The sequence below is a fragment of the Phyllostomus hastatus genome, unplaced genomic scaffold (assembly GCF_019186645.2).
Source record: "Phyllostomus hastatus isolate PE091 unplaced genomic scaffold, TTU_PhHast_1.1 phas_contig_1, whole genome shotgun sequence".
NCBI classification, from domain to species: domain Eukaryota; kingdom Metazoa; phylum Chordata; class Mammalia; order Chiroptera; family Phyllostomidae; genus Phyllostomus; species Phyllostomus hastatus.
The window spans coordinates 38743556-38767735 of record NW_025333498.1 but is presented as its reverse complement, the minus strand read 5'-3'; the positions used below and the strand labels follow the sequence as shown (position 1 = coordinate 38767735).

At 34.4% G+C, this 24180-nt stretch overlaps 1 protein-coding gene across 2 annotated transcripts in view; it reads left to right on the top strand.

Moving 5' to 3' along the window:
- The window catches only part of EPC2 (enhancer of polycomb homolog 2), a 129443-nt gene that overhangs the window by 85914 nt on the left and 19349 nt on the right, over positions 1 to 24180 (top strand). Inside the window, exons 3-7 of one of the 2 annotated variants that reach the window (XM_045826741.1) lie at positions 3880 to 4025; positions 14485 to 14691; positions 20621 to 20769; positions 21597 to 21729; positions 23924 to 24115. In XM_045826741.1, coding sequence (XP_045682697.1) covers positions 3880 to 4025; positions 14485 to 14691; positions 20621 to 20769; positions 21597 to 21729; positions 23924 to 24115 — 827 coding nt within the window. The remainder of the gene's footprint in view (positions 1 to 3879; positions 4026 to 14484; positions 14692 to 20620; positions 20770 to 21596; positions 21730 to 23923; positions 24116 to 24180) is intronic. The other variant, XM_045826754.1, reaches the window with a different exon arrangement.

The window sequence follows — 24180 nt, the reverse complement described above, 5'->3', positions numbered from 1 at the left end:
AGGTTTCCAGTTGTTCGTATGGAAAATAATACAATGCTTAATAAATAATAATACAGGGATAAACTTTGTTTTGCATACTCCAAACTGTAAACCTACTTTTGCCCCACCCTTTATATCCAAATAAAAGGTGGTCTAAGGGACTTGGAAAGTTACTTTTGACTATAAGTAATATTGGCTTTACCAGCTAATTTTAACCAACCATGATCTATATAGTCTCTAAGCAATAACCAATTGACTTGAAAATACCTTATATATTGAAACAGCAGGTTATACTCATTTTCCTACCTACTCAGAAGCAGTTGGTTTCCCTGAAGAAAATTTCCCTGAACAGTGGTAGCCACCCTAAAGAACTTTCTGATTTACTTTCCTTCCCACTTCTTTTTCCTTCTCATAGCAATCATGCACATTTTTCTATTATAATTGTTTACTGCTCAGTTAACTTTATCACAGGAAGCTTTCTACACATACACACAGACACATACCCTTACTGTCCTTAACCTTGTTCATCACCTGGATTCTGTTGATTAACTACATCAAGCAATTTTCAGCCTCCTGTCTGCCTCCTTCCCCTCTTTTTTGAGGGTAGAGAAGAGGGGTTGTTTTAATTTTGTTTGGTTAACTGGCTTGTAAAACTAACTCAGTATTTGTAAGTTTGTTTTTTAACAGGAAAAGCCTTCTGGGTTTCAAAAAATGAGGTATTAAAAAGCTTACAGAATATATTCTGCTTGTAGTTTAAAAGAATCACATATTTAAGAAACACGATTTCTATTCAGCAGCTTTTATTACCCACCTTTTTTTCTTTATGTGCTGTGCAGAGAGTATACAAGTATAACTAAAGTAATCACTGCCTTAAAAAATTTGTGTGTTTTTTGTCTGATAGAGATGATAATCAGTGTAATCTCTGATAAAGGGAGATACAGATGAAACCGTATAGTTGTTCAGAAGCAATAGGATACCTGAATGTGTAATTGAATTCTTACATAGTTTTTGAATAAAAAGAGAAATGATAGCATCAGAAAACTTACAGTGCTGGTGCAAGTCTTTGCCCTGGTTCTGATTTAACGTAATGTAAGACCTATCAATTCTCACTATTAATTTTTCTAACTATTTCCTAGCTTTTCTTGCCCCTTCCCCTGCTTCAGAAGCTAGGGCACTGCCTTTTGTAAGAATAGAATAAGAACATAGAACCAGAGATGGGAGGTGGAGGAACAAGAGGTGAGTGAGATAGGTAGGTGTGTAAAAGATGGTCGTACAAAATTTGCGTATATAGCCTTGACCTTGAAGTTGCAAAAACTTGTGTTTAACTTTGAAATTCAGTATATCTGCTCAACATTTTTTAAACTTATCTTCCCCTAAAATGTCTTCTAGTTGTATTATAACCTGATTTTATTATTTGTTAGTCTGTGGAGTAAAGGCAGATCATTGACTGTCACTATGTGAATTTACAAATACAACATCACCTTATATACTTTATATACTTCAATGTATATAAAAATTATATACATTAATTTTTAGTGATCTACATGGTTTAAGGGTCCACATCATCTGTCATTGAATTTGATACAGATTGAATTTTTTTAAAGCATACTTGTAAATTACCACTATTTTCAGTAATAAAACTGTATATCAAAAGAAGGAAGAAAATTTTATTTTCAGGACTATTTTAAGTGAATCAGTCATACTTAGGAAATAATCTACATCATTATTTCATGAATAGCTATAACTTTTCTGATTTACTAATCATTCTCATTGCCTCAGTTTATGTACAAACCATTTTTTTGTGCTGTGTGATGCAGGTTAAGTACAATAAAATTTTTACAGATTTTAGAATATAAGACTCCTTAGGGATAAAATACTGCCAACCACTTAGGGTGATTGTGATAATTTAGTGTGTATAAAGCACTTTGAACACTGCTAGGCCCAGACTAAATGCTATATAAGGTTGTAAGTATTAACTAAAATTTATTTTTGTTTTTATATAGTGGTACAATTTCACTAAACAATTAGCCACAGTTCAGATTTTTTAAATATAGTCATTTGCTTTATAATAAGTTATTTTTGCTTTTAAATATTTTATGTCCACCAGTACTATCTGTAGTTGGAGGCTGATTTTACTAAAATTATATAAATATACACATCTGTTACTGTGTTATAATCTACCTTTAAGAATGTCATGCTGCATCTGAGAATGGCTGGACATTTCACACAGTATGAATATGAGATACTTGTTTATGCACTGATATGGAAGCAGCCTTTAAATAAACTGCCTCTTGGTGATTGGTATCTCTTTCATTGCCTGGTGCTAAATCTTGACATGTGATTTCAATACATACTTTGTGGCCCTTTGGTTTTCTTCCATATTTTAAAAATTAATGTATATACATGCTTAAAATCCTCTTTTTAAATCTTAAAATGCTTTATATTTAAAATAAAGGGGACAGTATAAAAGGAACAAAAGAGAAATTTTAAATTCTCTTTACTGTCCTTGAACTCCTACTTAATATTCCACTTCTAGAAGTTGGAGAATTAGTACCAGTATCCTTTTAAAATATTCTGTGCATACACACACACACACACATACACACACACACTCTCTCTCTCACACTCTCTTACACTCCTTACCCTTTTGAAAATATAACTTAGTGCACTGTATACTTTATTCTGTACCTTTGCTTTTTTAATTTACTATTTATGAAAATTGGTTTCATTTCATATAAGTATACATACATCATTGTCATTCATTCTCAGGGATTCGGTTTATGTACAGACCATCATTTATTTCTCTAATTCATTGCTTGTTTTATATTTCCTACTTCTTCCAGTGTTACATCTAATACTCTTGTTTATATGTCTTTGTCTCTGTATAAGTTTATCAGATAAAATTCTATACATAGGAACTAAATACTGAATACCAGTTTATAAATCACCTCACAATGTTTAAGAAGGCCTCTTTCCCCATTTATTGCAAAGTAGTTTATCATCAAGTTTTAGACCTTAGTCTTTTGATGAGTAAAACATACTATAGTTATTATATTTGCATTTATTTAATGTTTTATGATTTTTGAGCTAGTATCTGCCCATGCAACATTTTCCCCTTGCATTTTCTTCTTGTATATGTATTTTTTTTACTACAAATGTTTTTAATGTATCTTGTATTGGTATTAAGAGTATGAGGGATCAAACTTAATTTTTTTAAGATAACTAGTCTGACATTAGTCTGTTGTACCATCTCCCCCCTTTTTAATTTATTTATTTATTTTCCTCGCCTGAGGACATGCTTATTGATTTTAGAGAGGTGGTGGGGAGCAACATCGATGTGAGAAAAGAACATCAATCAGTTGGTTGCCTCACGTTTGTGCCCTGGCCGCAGCAGAACCTGAAACATAGGCATGTGCCCAGACCAAGAATTGAACCCTCGACCTTCTGGTTTACAGATGATGCTCCAACCAACTAAGCCATGCTACCCATGGCCCCCTCTTTTTTAAAATAATCTATTTTATCCTTAATGATTTGAAATGCCATTTCCATTATATTTTGTATTTGGGTAATTTTGTTTCATAGCTTCTCATTATGCTACCAAATTATGTTAATAAAGGTGTATCTTTTTTAAATTGCTATTTTATACTGTAGCATATATTTGTGAATTTTTTAAAAATAAATTTTTGTTACTGCTTTTATTAAACTTTAAATTATATATGAATTAGAATTTTAATTGTTTCCTTTGTTCCCTGTGCCTCTGAAACAAATTTTTAGATGTCTGCTCATGAGCTCCTCTTTGGTAAATGCATTATAGGTTAGGAGTATTGTGTGGTCAAATGTAAACACTGTATATATCTGTATTTTCTCTTCAATTTGAAAACTTTTTCTTTCCTTTTCTAGCCTTCAATCTAGACAATGAGCAACCAGATTATGATATGGATTCAGAAGATGAGACCTTATTAAATAGACTTAACAGAAAGATGGAAATTAAGCCTTTGCAATTTGAAATTATGATTGACAGACTTGAAAAAGCCAGTTCTAATCAGGTACTGTACATTGTAAAAATGTCTTTTGTCTTACAGTTAACCCAATTAGTAGCTTTATTTTATATGTTCTTTAGACCTATATATTGCATTTTACTGTCTTTTTTATTTCTTTTTCTGACATTCTAGAAGTTTTATTTACAATATTTCTTCAACTGAATACTTAAGCATAATTTCTTTGGGAGTAGGAAGAGTAGTGTTCTCACTTTTATTGTTTGGATATTAAAATATACTGTTACAACATTATAATATCTTCTTGTACCTTTTCATAGGGCTGTGTTTTTGGTGCTTCAGTAACTAAATTTGCTTGGTAGGGTCTCTAAGGCATATAGCTCATACCAAATCTTGCTCAGTTGCTGGGATTTATATTAAGGTACTCTTAATTATTTTAAATGTATTTTAATTTTACTTATGTATAAAAATTTTAAGTGAAGGAAATATTATTCACAAAGCAATAATGAATTTTCCTTAGTGAGACAGCTTTTATATGATATAGAAAATTTAAAATGGTGTAGTCTTTCTGGAAAGCATTTAGGCAGTAAATGTTAGGTATAAAACGGTTATACCTTTTGATTCAGTAATCCTAACTCTAGGAATTTTTCTCAAGAAAAATAATTAGTGGAAATAGCAAAGATTTTTTTCAACAGTGAAGTTCAGAATAACTTACAAATTGTCTTTATGGTAGAATATCATACAGCCATTTAAAATCATTATTTTGAACCACATCTGATGCCACAGGAAATTGCCATTTTATGTTAGGTTTCAAAAACAGGATATAGAATTGTTTAAGTGGAAAATTCTGAAGTTTGTTTAAAGCCTTTACATGTATATTTGTACATAGAATAAAAGAACAAGAAAATCCAACGGAATAGCCAACAATGGTTATATTTAAGTAATAGAATTATTGGTGACTTTTGTGTTTTTTATTTGTTTTTCTGGTTTCCAAATTTACTATAATGAGTGTGTATTGATATGATAATTAGATTTTTAAAATAAACTATCTTTAAAAATAATTGTTGGGGAACCAGCTATATGGGAAAATATATTTGCCATTGATACCTCAGACAAGAGTTTGATTTCTAGAATATATAAAGAACTTATAGGGCTCCATTCCAGGAAGACAAACAACCCAATTTAAAAAATGGGCAAACAGTTCTCCAAAGGTGGACATACAGAAGGCCCAGAGACTTATGAAAGGATGCTCAGCATCACTAGCCATCAAAGAGATACAAATTAAAATCAGTGTGATACCGCTTCATAGCAATCAGAATGACCATCATAAACAAAGCAACAAACAAGTGCTGGAGAGGCTGGAGAGAAAAGGGACCCCTAGTCCATTGTTGGTGGGAATGCAGACTGGTGCAGCCACTGTGGAAAACACCATAGAATTTCCTCAGAAAACTAAAAATGGAACTGCCTTTTGACCCAGCTATTCCACTGCTGGGGTTATACACTAAGCATCCGGGAATACCTATTCAAAAGAACATATGTACCCTGATGTTCATAGCAGCACAATTTACAATAGCCAAGTGATTGAAGCAACCTAAGTGCCCATCAGTAAACAAGTGGATCAAAAAATTACAGTACATTCACTGAAATAAAGAACAGGCTGACAGTGACCAGAGGGGAGGGAATTTCAGGAGAAAAGGGGAAGGGTTTACAGGAACCAAGTATAAAGAACACATGGACAAAAACTGGGGGGGTTGGGGGTTGGCTGGGGTGGGAGTAAAAGACAGAAAACTGTACTTGAACAAAAATTAAAATTTTTAAAAAGATTATGGTACATTTACACAACGGAATACTATGCAGCAGAAAGAAAGAAGGAGCTGCTACCCTTCATGGCAGCATGGATTGATCTGGAGAGCATTATGCTAAGTGAAATAAGCCAGACGGTGAAAAACAAATACCATATGATCTCACCTATAAGTGGAACCTAATCAATAAAACAAACAAGCAAAATATAACCAGAGACACTGAAATAAAGAACAAACTGACAATAACCAGAGGGGCGAGGAAACGAGGGTAATGGCGGAAAGAAAGGGAAGGGCCATTAGGGAACATGTATAAAGGACTCATGGACAAAGCTAATGGGGAGTAGGATTGAAGGTGAGGCAGGGGAGAGTGGAGGGGGGCAAATGGAGAAAGAGTACTTGAACAACGTAAAAAACATAATTGTTGGTATACCTGTGTGATATATTAATATGCTATTATTAATGTAGTAAGAAGTTAGATAGAAACTTTTAAAAATAGACTTAAAACTTTACACTGTTTGACCCATGTAAATCTGTTAGTTGTCCTCACCTTCCAACCTAAGTCCTTTGAGTTCCAGAGGCATTAACAGCTTTCAGAATATTTCTAAAACCTTTTGCATTGTAGAATTATTTTGTTGCATATTTAGCCTTCTTACCAATCTTTTACCCCCATTTTGACAGAAAGTAGTATTTAGTGTACTGTCCAAAGAAGTACATTGAAAATTGAATTTTGCAAAAATCCAACTTAATTGGCTTTTTGAGAAAATGTCTTTTTTTAATTGGAGATTTGTTTTAATTATCAAGTTGATATTCATTATAGTTAATGCTTACAGTTTTTCTAGGATTTTGATCTCTGGCATCAGTTACAGTTTCAAATTTTTCTAGCAATCTTAGGCTTGATCAGTCTTTTGGTATTTCTACTGTTTTCTATGATTGTTCAGAAATTACTCATGGTGGCTGAAATTATATCATCAGAAGCCTTCGTCCTTCTGTAATTTACTTCCTTTCATTCAGTCAGTAATATTTGTTTAGTGCTCAGGTGAACAGGAAAGATGACAGAAGTTCTCACCTTGTTGAGCTTATTTTCTTCGTAGGGGCAGAATAAACAAAAAGCATGGAAACAATGCAATAAACTATACACATATAATCAGCATTATCCTATTTGAGTCCTCTTTGCTCAGTGACAAGCTTCTCTAGGCCCTAAATAAACTGGGTAGACTAAGAGCATGAGAGCATGCATTTGCTATCAGCAGTAGAGATGAATGAAGGTGGAGGTTTTGTCATAGAAACAGATCCTGCTAATAAAACCAAGGATTAAAGATACCAAAAGGCTGTCCTCATTCCCAGTCCCTGTTGTGTGGATTCGTGGATTTCTTTATTTTTCCTTACTGGAGGCTAGCATAGTACCAGATTCAAGGACAAGGAATCAGGTTTGTAATTAAACCAGTACTTACTAGGTTAGTAGAGAAAGACACAAAAGATAGACTGGGGCAAAGCTTTTGCCTGCATCATTCTGTGGAGGTTACTGTAATGAAGTCATTAGTGAAAACTTCTTTTGCTAAATACTGTGATTATTTTCTGCCCCCCTCCTTTTGTCTAATTTGATCTCTTCTTATTTATTGACTATCATTATCTTTGATCTTTAGAAGATAAATCATTCCCTTCTGGTTTTTCTTATTATGTTCTATGACCATTCCTTCTAATTTTCTTTTGCCAACTTTTTATTCAACTCCTGAAAACATCAGGATTTCTTGAAATTCTCTTGTGGATATTCTTAACCTATGCATTTTGGGGTGATATCACCTCAGCAAGCTTTTTTTGTGGGTTTAACAACACATGTACCTTTAGTCTTGACATCTTTTCAGGTTTCAGGATTTTCTTTTTTTTTCTTTTCATACTGCCTGTTGGCATTTCCACCTAGATGTTTCATAGACCTCTCAACTTTAACCTTTCCAAAACTTCATTTACTTTCAACTCCAGATGATGCTGTGGAATATTCCTTATCTCTCCAGTGATTTGCAAAACTCAGAATCATCTGTTTTTTATATTTTTTCCTTTAGTCCCTAAGTTTCTAATTCTTACTCTTCCTTGTGTACCTTCATATTCCTTGAATGTTTGTTTCCAGTTGTCTCTTCTCTCATTTCTGCATTCTTTTTCTCTTTGTTCAAAAATGTGCCATGGGTCCCTATAGTTGACCCTGTCTTTCTTAATAAACTGTTACCTTATGTCTCTCCTTTTTCTGTTACACTTAAGTTTTCAAAAGATTAGCCACCATATGATTCATTTCAGTTTATAGAAATTGTACAAGGTCACCAGTGAGTGACCTTCTTATGTCATCCAGGTGCCTCTTTTCAGCCTGTATCCTGCTTAATATCCCTGTAGTGTTGGATACTGTTGACCTCCACGTGTACGGATTGTTGTCTTCATCCTCTTCCATTGCTCCTCTACATCTCATTTGTTACCGTTTTCCTTAGAATCTGTCCTGTGAATTCATTCTTATATGGTAAACTACATCTGCAGGCACTCCCAGATAGTGTTCTTATCACTGTCCTGCCTCTTAGTTCACTAATACTCAGTTCCAAAGTTCTTCCATTGTTTTCTTATTGTTTAATTTGTATTTATCTTTACCTTATTTGCTATAATGTTTCATTAGGTAGTGGATTTATATTAAAATTTTTTTTACTTATTTTTCTCACAACCTATAACACAGTGATGGGCTGCTAGTAATTAATTATTAACTACTTACTGCTTAATTGGCTATTTTATATATTGAAAACATTAATTTTCACATGTAATTTATTCATGTGTATATTAAAAATGCATTTATTGAAATTGCTAGACCATGAGTTTTGTTTATAAACACACTAAATGATCCTTGTCCTGACAGAACTAGTAGCAGTCTAGAAGAAAAGGCTATATGGTAAGATAACTTTTAATTTCCCCATCCCCAAGCTCCCAAAGTTGAGTAATCAAACAACTCAGAGCTGCCTTGGTGACAGTAAATTTACCCCAGATGCTTTGCCAGTTAAATACTGGTTCCTACTACTTTCTAGTTGACAAAGTACTAAATGAATGGCAGAATTTTTTCTGGGGTTTAAAAGTAGTAGAATTCTAATTTTGTAGGTTTTTAATCATGTGATGTAATTTGTAACTACTTTATCTGCAAATAGTTCTTGCCTACTCAAATTGATGCTGTCACCTTTTTTAAATTAAATCTTATTTTAATTGTTCAAGTACAATTTTCTATCTTTAACTCCCATCCCAGCCCACCCACCCAGCTCTCCCCACCTCTCTCCCATTTCCACCTGCCCCTAGTTTTTGTCCATGTGTCCTTTATACTTGTTCCTGTAAACCCTTCTCCTTTTCCCCTGAAATTCCCTCCCCTCTCCCCTCTCATGATGCTGTCACCTTGATCATGGTGATACAGTGATACCAGTTGCCTTAGAATAGCTACAGATAATTTTTACAGAATGATTAAAACCAAGACTATTCAATAAAATAAAATTCTGTTGAATAACAACATAAAAACAGCAGCCAACTAAGAAAATACAATTAACAATGGAAAGAAATGTCAGGATGTTTAGCTGTAAGTTGTGTATTGAATTCTTATGACCTGAGATACAAAGAGGATACTTAACAACCAGGCAGAAGAAAATTTCTATCAGGAGTAAGAAGCACCAAAGAAGAAAATCTGAGGCAGTATTTTAATCCCCTAATACCCCCTGTAAGAGGATAGGAAGCAGTGTTATTTTGATAGTATTGTTATGTAAGAAACTCACTACTGCTCTGCAGGATGATGGAAAGAATCCCATCCTTCCTACTCTACGGTTAGATTAAGTTTTTTATTTAATTAGTAAAGGTTATAAAATTTTATCAGAAACAGAATGACCAAACAACTGAAGCACGTGTAGCATACTCTCAGCATTGTTTCCCTTGGTCCTGGAACAGCATGTGAGAGCTGCTAGTAATGCTATGATGCTGTCAGCACAAGGTGGAATATTATTAGATCCACAAAGCTTGATTCTTTTTTTTCTTTTTTAAGATTTTATTCATTTTTAAGAGAGGGGAAGGGAAGGAGAAAGAGGGAGAGAAACGCCAGTGCGTGTTTGCTTCTCACATGCACCCTGCTGGGGACCTGGCCTGTAACTCAGACATGTACACTAGACTGGGAATCGAACCAGTGACCCTTTGGTTCACAGGCCCTCGCTCAATCCACTGAGCTGTACCACCCAGGGCCAAAGCTTGATTCTTACTGTACCACTGTCCTTGTAGCCTTTAGGAGCATATGTCACCATTCCAGAGAACCTCAATTAACAGTAGGAAAGTGTCCCATTAAAATAGACATTTGGAACCCTAATCGGGTGGCTCAGTTGGTTGCGCAGCTCAGTTGGTTGGGCTTCATTCTGCGAGGTGAAAGGTCATCAATGCAGTTCTAGTCAGGGCACATGCCTGGGGTTGTGGGGTTGGTCCCCAGTCGGGGTTGGTCCCCATTCGGGGTATGTTGGAGAGGCAGCCAAAAGATACTTCTCTCTCATACAGATATTTCTCTCTTTTTCCCTCCCTCCCCCTCTTTCTAAGAATAAATTCTTTTTTAAGAATATTTTATTGATTATGCTATTAGAGTTGTCCTATTTTTTTCTCTCCTTTATTCCCCTCTACCGTGCACCCCCAAACCCCGATCCCAACAGCATTCTCTCCCCCACCCCCAGGTCTTTGGCTTCTCCATTTCCCATACTATTCTTTTTTTTTTTTTTAATTATTGTTGTTCAATTAAAGTCTGAATTTACCCCCTACCACTACCCCCATCCCAGTCAAACCCACCTCCCTCCCTTACATGCATGCCCCCCTTAAATAAATTCTTTTTAAAAAGTAATAAAGTCGATGCTTGGAAATATTGATTCTTTTGTCTTGGTCTCATTCCAGGCTCTGATCAGCCACTAAAAGACCAAATTTCTCAGCTTCCAAGTGCTGTTAAGCTGACTTCACTGAGACAGTGAATAAACTGAAGAATGACCACTTATAATTTCAATGCACTAAATGTAACTTGCATAAAACTAGAATACTTGAGTTTTCATTATCAGTGTATTATTCTTCTGTGGTCAAACTATCTTGGCAACAAAATTATATAAGAAATCAACTAATTAGCCCTAGTAATCACTGTCATAGGATTGGAAGTCCAAATGATCATTGCATTTATTCCATGAAGTTATACCAGTATAGGTCAGATCATATGAGAAATTTATTTGGTGAGTCATGCCTTCAGATGACTTCATAAAACCCTATAGGTCAGTTCACATGTTGATCTTATAATTTGAGTGAGGAAATTTTCCCTTCATTTCTGAATTTCAGGGAAACATTTTTAGGAGCTATCTCAGCCTGTTTTGAAAGTAATCTTAATCTCTAAATTGATACAAGTCAAAAAAATTTTGAGATAATATCACTTCATTGAGGCTTTCCAGCCCTAAAACTTCTGTATGATCTTTTTCTAAAGTTTACTATAAATGGATATATGTAACCCCACATCCATTCTGCTGAAGTTGATTGTTCTACCCAGTTTTCACAAAGAAAAAAGACACAGATGTGACCAAGGAAATTTTTACAAATGTTAGTTTGAAATATGTTCATATTATACTGGCTGCATTGATAAAGGAGCAGATCACTAAGATACCAATGTCAAAACTCCTAGAGGAAAACTTATAGGATGCTGTCTGTCACATAGCAGATGCAACAATGTCATTAGCAGAACAAGTGTTGAGAAAAAAGACTTTAGGACATAACCAGCTTGGATAGAGGAATTGCTTTTACATGTAATTGGCACCAGAAATTGAAAATTGTGTTGAAATTTCTGGAAACATGCTAACAGTTTGGCCTTTTACAATTTCAAAACAAGCACTATATATTTAGTTGCAATAAATTAGGGTATACAGGGTGAGGCAAAAGTAAGCTTACAGTTAAGAGTACACCAAACATTTTATTCTTATATCATTCTCCATACAAACAACTCTAAACTACTTTTGCCCCACTCTGTATCTTTTATTTTGAAGAGATAAAAAGAAACCTATATCTTCTATTTTCTGTTGATAAACAAAAACACAGAAAAGAGTTAGGAGACTATTAAAAACTAGTAGATCCTGTCCTGGCTGGTGTAGCTCAGGAGACTGAGCGTGGGCTGCAAACCAAAGGTTGCCAGTTTGATTCCCATTCAGGGCACATGTCTAGGTTGCAGGCCAGGTCCCCAGTGGGGGCCACATAAGAGGCAACCACACATTGATGTTTCTCTCCCTCTCTTTCTCTTCACCTAACTGTGATGTTTTAAGAAGTCAAGTGGTCTGGGGTATGCCAGAACATCCTTTCCCCTTGCTCTAAAAATAAATAAATATTTTTTAAAAAGAAGAAAAAAAAAACAGTAGATCCTCAAATGTGTAGAATCATACATAGAATATCAGAATTTTGAAAGTCCTCTGAGACTTCCAGTCAAGATGGAGGCATAGGTAGACACACTGTGCCTCTTCATACAACCAAAATAAGGACAACAACAATTTAGAAACAAAAAAACAACCAGTACTGACAGAAAATTGAACTGCATAGAAGTCGGACAACCAAGGAGTTAAAGTAGACACATTCATCCAGACCTGTGTAGGCAGGGCGGAGTTGGGTGGCCGGGCAGAGAGGACTCTAGGCAAGGTGTCAGCTGGTAGACCCTGAAAGGCGGCTGGCAGACCAAGTGGCCCCACATTTGTGCGCAGATAAACCAGGCGAAACTGGGGAGCGAGACAGACCGCAGCAACCCAGGGCCCCAGCTCAGGGAAATAAATCTTCAAACCACTGATTGAAAACACCTGTGGGGGTTGAAGTGCCAGGAGAGACTCCTAGCCTCACAGGAGAGTTCATTGGAGAGACCCACAGAGTCCTAGAATGTACACAAGCCCACTCACCTGGGAATCAGCACCAGAAGGGCCCAATTTGCTTGGGGGAAGCAGAGGAAGGGACTGAAATTTGGCAGAGAGCGGAACAAGCACCATCGTTTCCTCTTAGACCCCTCCCCCACATGTAGCGTCACAGGAAAGAGACATGGGTTGCTCCGCCCTGGTGAACACCTAAGGCTCCGCCCCTCACTAAGTAACAGGCGCTACAAGCCAAAAAAAAAAAAAAAAAGGCTCAAATGAAAGAATAGATTAAAGCTCCAGAAAATATACAACTAAGTGGTGAAGAGATAGCCAACCTATCAGATGCACAGTTCAAAACACTGGTAATCAGGATGTTCACAGAATTGGTTGAATTTGGTTGCAAATTAGATGGAAAAATGAAGGCTATGCTAAGTAAAACAAAGGAAAATGCATAGGGAACCAATAGTGACGGGAATAAAATTGGGACTCAAATCAGTGGAGTGGACTAGAAGGAAGAAACAACCAAACAGAAAAGAATGAAGAAACAAGAATTCAAAAAAATGAGGAGAGGCTTAGGAACCTCCAGGACATCTTTAAACATTCCAACATCTGAATTATAGGGGTACCTGAAAGGGAAGAGGAAGAGCAACAAGTGGAAAAGTTATTTGAACAAATGATAAAGGAGAACTTCCCCATTCTGGCAAAGGAAATAGACTTCCAGGAAGTCCAGGAAGCTCAGAGAGTCCCAAAGAAGTTGGACCCAAGGAGGAACACACTAAGGCACATCATAATTACATTCCCCAACATTAAAACAAAGGAGAGAATCCTAGAAGCAGCAAGAGATAAGGAGGCAGTAACCTACAAAGGAGTTCCCATCAGGCTGTTAGCTGATTTCTCAAAAGAGACCTTTCAGGCAAGAAGGGGCTGGAAAGAAATATTCCAAGTCATGAAAGGCAACGACCTCCATCCAAGATTGCTCTATCTAGCAAAGCTTTCATTTACAATGGAAGGGCAGATAAAGTGCGTCTCAGATAAGGTCAAGTTAAAGGAGTTCATCATCACCAAGCTGTTATTCTATGAAATGTTAAATGGACTTATCTAAGAAAAAGAAGATCAAAAAACATGTATAATAAAATGACAGCAAACTCACAATTATTAACAACCACACCTAAAACAAAAACAAACTAAGCAAACAACTAGAACAGGAACAGAACCACAGAAATGGAGATCACATGGAGGGTTATCAACAGGGGAGTGGGAGGACGAGAGAGGGGGAAAAGGTACAGAAAATAAGTAGCATAGATGGTAGGTACAAAAATAGATGGGGAGAGTAAGAATAGTATGGGAAATGTAGAAGTTAACTTATGATACATGGACATGAACTAAAGGGAGGAATGTGGGTGAGAGGGGGCGTGCAGGGTGGAGGGGAGTGAAGGGGAAATGGGACAATTGTAGAAGCATAATCAATAAAATATATTTTTTTTAAAAAACAAAGAATTTTGAAGGATCTCTGATGTCTTCCAGTCCAAGATTTACCTGAGGCACAAATCTGTTGTAGTCTTCCCAACTATCATTCATCCAGGATTATTAAATGTTTTAAGTGATGATACTCACTACCTCTCAGGGCAGAATTAAATTTTCAGATAAAGCTCCTTAATAATAAATTTTTTGTTTGATTGAATTGAATTTTGTTTTCTGCTATCATGATACCTGATCATAATTGTTGGACTTAATCACATTTTTTCCATAGGTATAGTTTAACTTTTTTGATTTCTCTTTTTCAAACAATGTAGTTGATATTATGTGTTCTTTTTTAAAATTTAGCTTGTAACACTTCAAGAAGCAAAACTGCTGCTAAATGAAGATGATTACCTTATTAAAGCAGTATATGACTACTGGGTGAGAAAACGTAAAAACTGCAGGGGGCCGTCCCTCATTCCTCAGATAAAACAAGAGAAAAGAGATGGCTCTACTAACAATGACCCTTATGTTGCCTTTCGGAGGAGAACAGAGAAAATGCAGACTCGAAAGGTAATGTGCAAATTAGATTTCATTGAATATAGCTTAATAGTATTTAAGACCAGAATTTTTTTCTGCTAATAACTTGAATAGTTTTGAACATAAAGAGGCACTACTGATATTGTTGAGCTTTATGTTAGAAATTTCTCTCTGTAGTAGCTTCTGTTGACCAGTTGTGTACAATTTTTATCTAATCCCATGCCCTTTATAAATCTACTGATCATAACCATTTTAGACATGCAGTTAAAGTGATATGAGGAATTACAGGTCTTTGTGTACCTTGGAAGTTTTGATTTTTTCAGTAAGCTATACATTCTCTATATCCTTTATTTGGGAAGCTTAAGAGCTTATATATAGTTCCTTTGAAACCATATTCTAATCCTTGTATATAAAAATGGACTTTACAGCTTTTAGCTACTATAGGGTCATGGGAAGTAGGGAAAGGTTCATTTTCAAGCTTGTTCTGCCAACAGTCATAAGTAACACAGAGGAATCTTTTTATGCGTTGTCAGTTGTGTCAGATTTCAAATTGATAAACTTGTCCCCATCTGGCTTTCAGAAGCACTGTGAGCCAGAATTTTAAGAGGAAAAGGTCTCATGCTGTGGAATGATATGGTATAGAAAGCATCATTTCAGAGTAGTTATTCACTACCTTACCATTTCTCATAGTTCACCGTAAACGCCACACATGCTAACACATTCTAACACATTCTCTAGCATTGTAAAATAGTAAGTACATATAAATGTAAAAACCATGAGAAATTATAATTGGAGGCAAAACGTTTTCTGTGGAATCCTGTTTCTTCTAACATTGAAAGCTTGTCCTCGTCAGCTGTTAATATAACAGCTGGGAAATATAACAGCTGTCAGGGATAGTATATTTTAGGAGAAACCCTCCTACCAGTTAACAATCAGAGTTTATATAACTCTTTCTAGGATTTCCCAAGTGTAGATGACATTCCCTAACCAAAGCTGAGTTTTTTCAATTTGGCATTTTAGTTCTTAGCTAAGGAAGATATTTTATGAAGACTTAGTGTCTTAGACAAGAGTGTGATAAGTTTGTAAATACAGTAAAACTTTATAAATGTAGACCATTGGACATGAGGAAGGAAAGGTTATCTGAATGACTGAAAAATTTGAACTGCCAATTGCTTTTTAAAAGAAATTAATTTAAATCTATTGCAAAACAGACTTTTAGCAATGTCTTTTGAAGGAAAAGTACTGTTGGTTGACTTTTAGTGAGTAGGTATGAAGTATTTAAAATTAGAAATATTTATTGTCATCTAAACAATATTCTAAATGTTTAAATGTGTTTATTCTTCAGTAGGTTAAATCAGTGTTTTCTAACCAGTGGATATTGAGAATTGCTAGTAATGGATCCCTGTGTTTAGGTGCTTCACCGTTGTGTAATAACTAACTAGTCCAGCTTTTTCCTAATGCTCTTGATTCCCACCCCTTCTGTTACCTGTTATTTTTATCTTCCTCTGCCGGGTGGTATATTTTGTTTTCCACTAGTCTCTTTATTCCTCTCTGTTTTTCGTTGTGGTACCAAAGACTTTTCGCCTTCTTGCACACTGTTGCTGGTTTAAAATGTTTATGTCTTTCAAAATGAGAAAGTTGGGAAAGCAGTCAACAGTAAACCCCCCACTCCCATCCTCCAGGGTAATTAGGAAGTGGGCAGGCATTGAGATATGCAAAAATGAATACAGCTAATAAAGATTCTCTGCTTCCTTTTCTATTTCCACAAAATTAAAAACACTTGTATAGGTGATGCAAAGACAAAGTAAGGGACTTTTAAAATATTTGTTTGGTAGTCTAGAATTTAATTTTAATTCACCAAACTAATAATTTGGGAGTGTGTAACTACTCACACTCTAGGTAATGTTCTTAAATGAGGTCATCTTAAGGCACCAGCAAGTCTAAATGCACTGATTGGAAAGCCTTGAATCAGCATATACATTTTATATAGTTAACCCCAGAGATGCAACTGTTAGCATCTGTGCCTTCTCTCCTCCCTCTTTGTGGCCCAGAAGCAGCAAGACATACAGGAAACTCTCATGGTAGTGGTTCTCAGTCTGGCTGCACATAACAATCACCTGTAGGTTATCCTTGGTGACAAAAACATCTAGTTCTAAAGTGCAGCAGTTTGAGAACCATTTCCCTGGAGATTTGGCAGTAGATCAGACCTGTATGTTCCTAGAATAGGAATGAAGGAATTGGCCCTGGGCAGAGACACCTGTAAGGAAGGGCAAAGGGAACAAGTGGGTTTGAAAACAGGGAATAGGGTCATTAAAAGCATGTAGGAAAGGTATCAGTATGAACTCATGGATTTTAATATATTGACATAGTTAGACATAGATATGCATGTGTGTGTATGTTTATGAGCATACATATATTACATACATGTTTCCTAACTTTGTTCTCAGAGAGGGTCTAGAAGCAGTGACTCAGTAGCAGTGGGTATGCTTTGCATGTAGATCATGATTTTAAAAAGCATTTTTCATAAAAAGGAGCCAGGTTTCCTTAGAAAAATGGTTGGTTCCTGGTCTGAGGCTGGAGAAATACTAACATAAGCTTGGAACATTCTGCTATACCAGAAAATAAGAATGTGACTGAAGATTGAAGCATATTGGAGTCATGACAGAAGGCTTCAGGAGTGTCCTCCGAGCAAATCTGGGAAAGTTGGAGTGTCTAAATGAGAGTAATGGATAACTCATAGAGTATAAGTGACATGAGTCCATACTGATACAAATGGATGGATGAATGGATGATTGATACACAGACAGACAGATAAGAGAAGGGTACACTTTTCCTTATCATAGATTTCCAACTTATAAATGTCAGTGGAATGATGCAGTTTAAAAATCAGCATTTGGCAAACACCATAGTAATAATGCTTCAGGCAAATGTTAGAGTCAATGTATGTAAAACTAGCGGGAGGAAATTTGATGAAGAATAAGATACAAAATTCTACAGCATACTTTTTAATTTAAAAAAAGGAAAAACAGTAATTTGACTAGAGAAACCTGGCAGACAATCATCTTGATCAAGTGATCAAAGTTAACATCAGCACTCATGGGACAAATGGGTATCATTTTAACTTGTGATATGGTAAGAGAAGGATATAACATTACTTCTGTTATGGTCCTACTAAAAATATATAACCCAAATTTAATTGTGGAAAAGCATCAAAGAAACCCAAATTGTGAAATATTCTATAAAAATAAATGGCCTCTACTATTCAGAAATATCAAGATCATGATCACCATAGAAAATCAGAGAACTATTTCAAATTATAGATTAAAGAGACATGACAATTAAATGCAGTTTTCATCCAGAATCAGATCTCAGACAGAAAAAAAGAATTTATTACATTTTAATGAATTTTAATAATAAAAATTACTATTTGTCCCACTCAATACCCTTTATAGCAACAGTTATGTTTAAGTATATAAAAGTATATGTAATGATTATATTTATTGCTGTAAGGGACATTAGCGGGACAATTGGTGAAATATAAATGAAATGTGTAAGTTAGGTAATAGGATTATATCATGTTAATTTCCTGATTTTGATAATTTACTGTGGTTATATAAGAGAATATTGTTTTTAGAAAATACAGTTTAATGTGTTGAGGGATAAAGGGGCATTATAGCTTATGTTTTTCTTTAAAAAACCTTTAAAATACCACTGTTAATAATTCATATATATTTATATACATATATGTGTATGTGTCTTACTTAGTTCATTTGGGCTGTTGTAATTAAAATGTAATAGATTGGATGGCTGAGTGGCTTAACATTTATTTCTCACAGTTCTGGAGGCTAGGAAGTCCAAGATCCAGGTACCAACAGATTCAGGGCCTATTTCCTGATTCATGAATGGTCATCTTGCTGTGCTCTCACATGGTAGAAAGGGCAAGAGAGCTCTCTGGAGTCTCCTTTATAAGAGCACTAATCCATTCCTAAGAATCCATACTGATAACCTAATCACCTTTCACAATATCCCACTTCCACATACCATCACATTGGGAGGTTAGAATTTCAGCATAGGAAGTTTCAGGAGCCAAAAGTATACAGTCCATAATAATATGCATGTACATAAATATATAACATATGTGCGTGTGGATGTATATTTACAGGGTGGGGCAAAAGTAGGTTTATGTTCATAGGGGAAAATAATACAATAATTAATAAGTAATAATACAAGAATAAACTCTGTTTCGCATACTCACAACTATAAACCTACTTTGGCCCCACCCTGTATACATAGAGAAAGAGATAAGGCAGAAGTGTAAAATACTAACATTTGGGCAACCTGGATGAAGATATATGGAAATTCTTTATACTGTGTAATTTTTTTTGTAAATCTGAAATTATTTCAAAATAAACAGAAAACTGGGCTGAGGAAAGAAAAAAAATTAGCAAAAGGTGGTTATTTGGGCCTAAAGAGAGCAGGAAGTGAATGAGTAAAACAGGGCAGAAGCATGTAGTCCAGAGGAGGAACCCTTAGTGAAAGAGAGGGAGGCAGTCTGAAGGTTCTGGTGCTCTTTTCAATATCGGTCAGCTGGCTTGTTTATGTTTTATATTTTGAATCTATTTGTATCTCATTCTTACAAGACTTGAAGCTTTCTGAGGATAGGGGACATGCACAATATCCTGCACAGAGTAGACACTTCAGTATTTGCTGTTGGTAACATTAAGTTTTTTCAATTGGAGGGTATTATTGCTGCCTGTTTACCAAAAAAAACCCGATGCTTAAAATAATCCTTTAGATTTTGCCTTTCGTTGCATACTAATGAAGGGAAAAAATTAATTTCCTCTTGATAAAAGAATGGCTTATTAACATAAATTCTTAGTAGTTGATATGCATCACCCTAGTGGAACTTAGTTTAGGTGATATTTTGTTGTTGAGGTGATATTTTGTTGTTGCTGATTAATTTTAAAATATAAGAAACTATACACAAAAGGGAAAAAAGTAAAACTTTGATGCTTTCTCAAGCTTTATTATTTATAATCCTCCAGTGTGAAACCTGGCTTTCTTTAGATTCTTCTTAATGTCATATTGCATTATTTATTCAAGGATGGAGAGATTGCTTAAGTGTACAATCTATCTGGACATGTAGAATGAGGAGTGGTAATGGTCTATTTTAAAACAAATAGTGCCTTTTCTAATATAAAGTTAAATATTCTGTGGCTATTTGATTGAAAGAAATATTTTATAGTAACAGTAATTTTTGTATGCAAGTTGATGCTGCTAATTTCAACTGAGCCTTTCCTGGCTATTAAATAGGACTGTCACTCTTAAGTCTGTTCAAATTCCTTCTACAATTCAAAGTAGAAACTTCTGAACAATACTCTGAAACTCGGAATTTTTACTAACTCGCTTTTCTACTCTGTAGTGAGGTATTATTATTACACTAAATCATGATAATCTCATTCCTTGAGGTGCTTTATATCCCACATTGTTTTATATCTGAGTTTCTGAAGTGAAGTTTTGCTTGTCCTTGTGCATGTTCACATAGAAGTGTAAGACCCATTTTGGCTATTTTTAGGTAACTTTGATTTGACAGAATGTTTCTGTTACTGAAAAATACCTTGCTAAAAATACAAATGGACTATGTTTTCTGATTTACTCACTAGGTTTTGTTTCAGGCACCTTTACAAATTTGGTTACATTGGAATTATTCCTTCTGTGTCATTCCATCTTTTCAACAGTGGACAACATTTTTCCTGAATATTTATTGAGAGATATTTATTTATACTTATATTTTCAGGGGGGTTTTTAATATAGTTGTTGTTTAGATGATTTTTTTAACATTTTTACATTTAACATTTTGCTTTTATACAATGAATTTGAGTCTGGTAAGATTTTGTTGAATGAAGCTGGAAATGTGGATAATTGGAATTGTTTATTCTTACATTGTCATTATTTTCAATAGAATCGTAAGAATGATGAAGCCTCTTATGAAAAGATGTTGAAACTGAGACGAGAGTTTAGTAGAGCCATAACAATTTTGGAAATGATTAAGAGAAGAGAGAAAACAAAACGAGAATTATTGCACTTAACCTTAGAAGTTGTGGAAAAAAGGTAACATTGCTACAATTATATACTAGTGGCAGCTTTAGCCACATGATGGGCAAAACATAAACAGAGGAGAGAGATTTTTGTTGTTGTTAAATTTAAAACAATTGAAATTGATTCTCTAACAAAATCTACATTTTTTTTTGAAGAATTGTGGTTACTAGTTTTTATTTAAAGCAGATTATTATAATTTGGAGTACACACTTGGGAGATATTTTTGTATGTAATATAGACCCTCTAATACAATTAAGTTTTATGGGTTTTTGTTTTGTTTTGGTTTTGGTTTTTTTTTGTTGTTTGTTTGTTTGTTTTTCAGAATCCTTGAATTGTATTTAGAAAAGAACCTAGAGATCATTTTGTCCAAAATCTTTATTAAAATTTCTATTAATCAGAATTTGAGGGGAATGAATGTCTGATTTTATTTTCTGACTAGGTAGAAAACATTTTTTGTTTCAGTGCATTTTGAAAATGTGTTCTCTAATATAATAGTCATTTATCTTCATAATTAGACTGTACTAAACCTAATAGAATTTTATGTGATTCCTGAAGTTAGCATTCTAAGCATCATTTCCCAGTGCTTCAAAATATAAAATATATGAGAAATTTGTCTTCTGTGTACCTTGGAAATTTGGGGGGGAGGGTTGTTTGTTTTGGTTTGTTTTGTTTATTAAATCTCAGTTATGGGCTTCTTTATTCCTACAGATCTTCTCTTTTAAGAATAATCTAATTGCTGGCTCTGTTTGATTAGTTGTGTTCCAATTAATTAAGGTGTCATTGGTGTTTCTTTATTTTTAAACCATGCTATACTTTTTAAATTTTGTTAACTTTTCAAGATATCATTTGGGAGACTATGGTGGTGAAATCCTTAATGAAGTGAAAATCAATCGGTCAGAAAAAGAGTTATATGTCACTCCAGCAGCTCTTCATAATGGAAATCATCATAAAGTCCAAGAATGTAAAACTAAGGTGAATATCTTCTGGGAAGAAGCATGTATGGTAATAATTGATCTCACATTATTGGTTTCTGAAGTTGTCTTGCTAGAGTTGAGTTAAAGAAAAAAAGTAATAATGTATTTAGTTCTTACTACTTGCCAACACTTGGCTAGGAATTTTACATACACATGACTCAGTCCTTTGAGAGATTTTACTCTGTGTGACTTCTAGATCAAATAACTAATAAGTGGCAGATTCAAAGTGTGAGTCCAGATCTACCATCAAAGATGATGTGCTTTCCACTGTGTGTGCTGCTTCTGTAGAGAATAAGGTTAAAGTTTATTTATTACCACTAGCCTTAACAAATCCTGCATTGTACTGACAGGCATCAGAATCTAAAATAAAAGCTTTCTTCATTGAGACTTTTAAGTTATTCTTGTTGTCGTCATCATGGCCAAACCAGCAGTTATCCATTGCTATCTATCCTTTGTGATTTGAAAAAATCTTCTAATTTCTAGATTACAATTTCTTCCTAGTGATGAGTCAGACACGATTACTTCCGTCTTTCAGACTAAAGAATTAGTCTAAATACTAAAAGACTAAATACTTCAGTCTTTAGTCTTTTAGACTAAAGAATTATATTTATTCAGTATTCACTTGGCACATTAAAGTATTCAGTAGAAATATAAAAATTAATAAGACCTTTAATTTTAGGAGCTTAGATTTAAATAAGAAACAGGTATTAACAACGCATTGGACAATAGAGCTTTACTGTGAATCAAGATATAAAAGTGACTTAGGGTGTTTGTGGAAAATTCATCTTTTAAAAATATACACAATCCTCATTTTTCATGGGTTCCTTCTTAAAGGTCAAGGAAGGAGCAGGGAAACTCCTCCTTTGCTCAACTCGTATCAGTTCAAACACCAGACTTCTTTCTTATTAATCACAGGCATCTAGCCCATCTACCTGATTCCCTTTAAATCACATTTGCCTCTATAGCTACAATGTTATCAATGCAATAAATGTCATTTTCTAAGTCATTTTTTAAAATCTACTTTATATAAATCACTGCCTTTCATAGGTATTTGATTGGTAGGCATAGAATAGGAAAATCTCAACCCAAAATTACTAACAGAATAGCCTTTACTATATATTGTTTTTTAGACCATTTCTAAGAATAAACACTCAGCCTCTTTAAACCCTACTTTTAGAAATATGGTTGTATCCATTGTTGCTGTACCATATTACACATAGTTAACTATATTTATTTTGTCACACATCCCACCTTAAAGTACTGGTAGTTTCTAAGAAGTTGAGGTTTTCTTTTTGTTGTTGAAACTATACCCATTGTATGAAACCATTGTGTCTCACTAAATAATTTGGCATTTAAGCAATATTTTCATTGTGTATACCATTCTGACCCTAATGTAGTTTTAATAAAAATCTGGGCTACATGGGAAAATGTATAACTTCCTAAATATTTTTACACTTTTCATATTGCTTGTACTTTGGTGCTTAGAATAGCCATTTTCAAACTTTTCAAAGTGGTAAGTCCCTTTTATAAAAAGGAATGCCAATATGTTAAAACAGAAACAGAGCTACTCTGTTGAGGAGAGGCGTTGGGGGATATGGGGTGATGTGGAAGTCCACCATATTAGCCAGTCTTTTTGCCTGATGGTCTCTGACGTACCGACACAGCTCTGGGGTACTTGAGAACAGTTTAACTATTGTTCAGTTGAGGCAATAACTATACCCTCTAAAAAGTGAAGTTTTTTCTAGTTAATAAGCTTCTTTTTCCTCAGAAAAAATTGACATTTTTTTAAAAATTAGAAATAAGAGTAGAAATGAATTAATGAATTCATAATCTAATTCAGGTTATTTTAAAAATAAAAGTCATTAATTTTCATCATTAGTACAGATGATTTAAAATTAATATTAAATACTTTTTAAATACTGGATTTCACAATAATAGAGCAATTTTTAAAAATCTCTAACAAGTATTAACAATATATAAAGCAAACTTAATACCATAATTATTTTTTATCATAACTTACAGAAAATAAAACATTTAAAATTTATGATCACATAAGTTTTGCATAATAAAAACAGTATATAAAATTACCTCCTGGGTAAAAATGTATGTTTTTCAAAGAGCAGTATAGTTTTTCATGATTTCTAAAATGATTTTCATTTCTTCCTTTGGGGGAAAAATCGTCATGTAAACAGCACCCTCATCATTTGTCTTTGAAAGAAGAGGCTTCTGATGTGGTTCGTCAAAAGAAGAAGTACCCAAAGAAGCCTAAAGCAGAGGCTTTGATAACATCTCAGCAACCCACTCCTGAGACATTGCCTGTGATCAATAAGAGTGACATTAAGCAATATGACTTTCACAGCTCAGATGAAGATGAATTTCCACAGGTGCTTGTTTTAAAACTATTTTTAAAACATTTCCTTCTAGTCTTTTATATTGCTATATTTTAAAA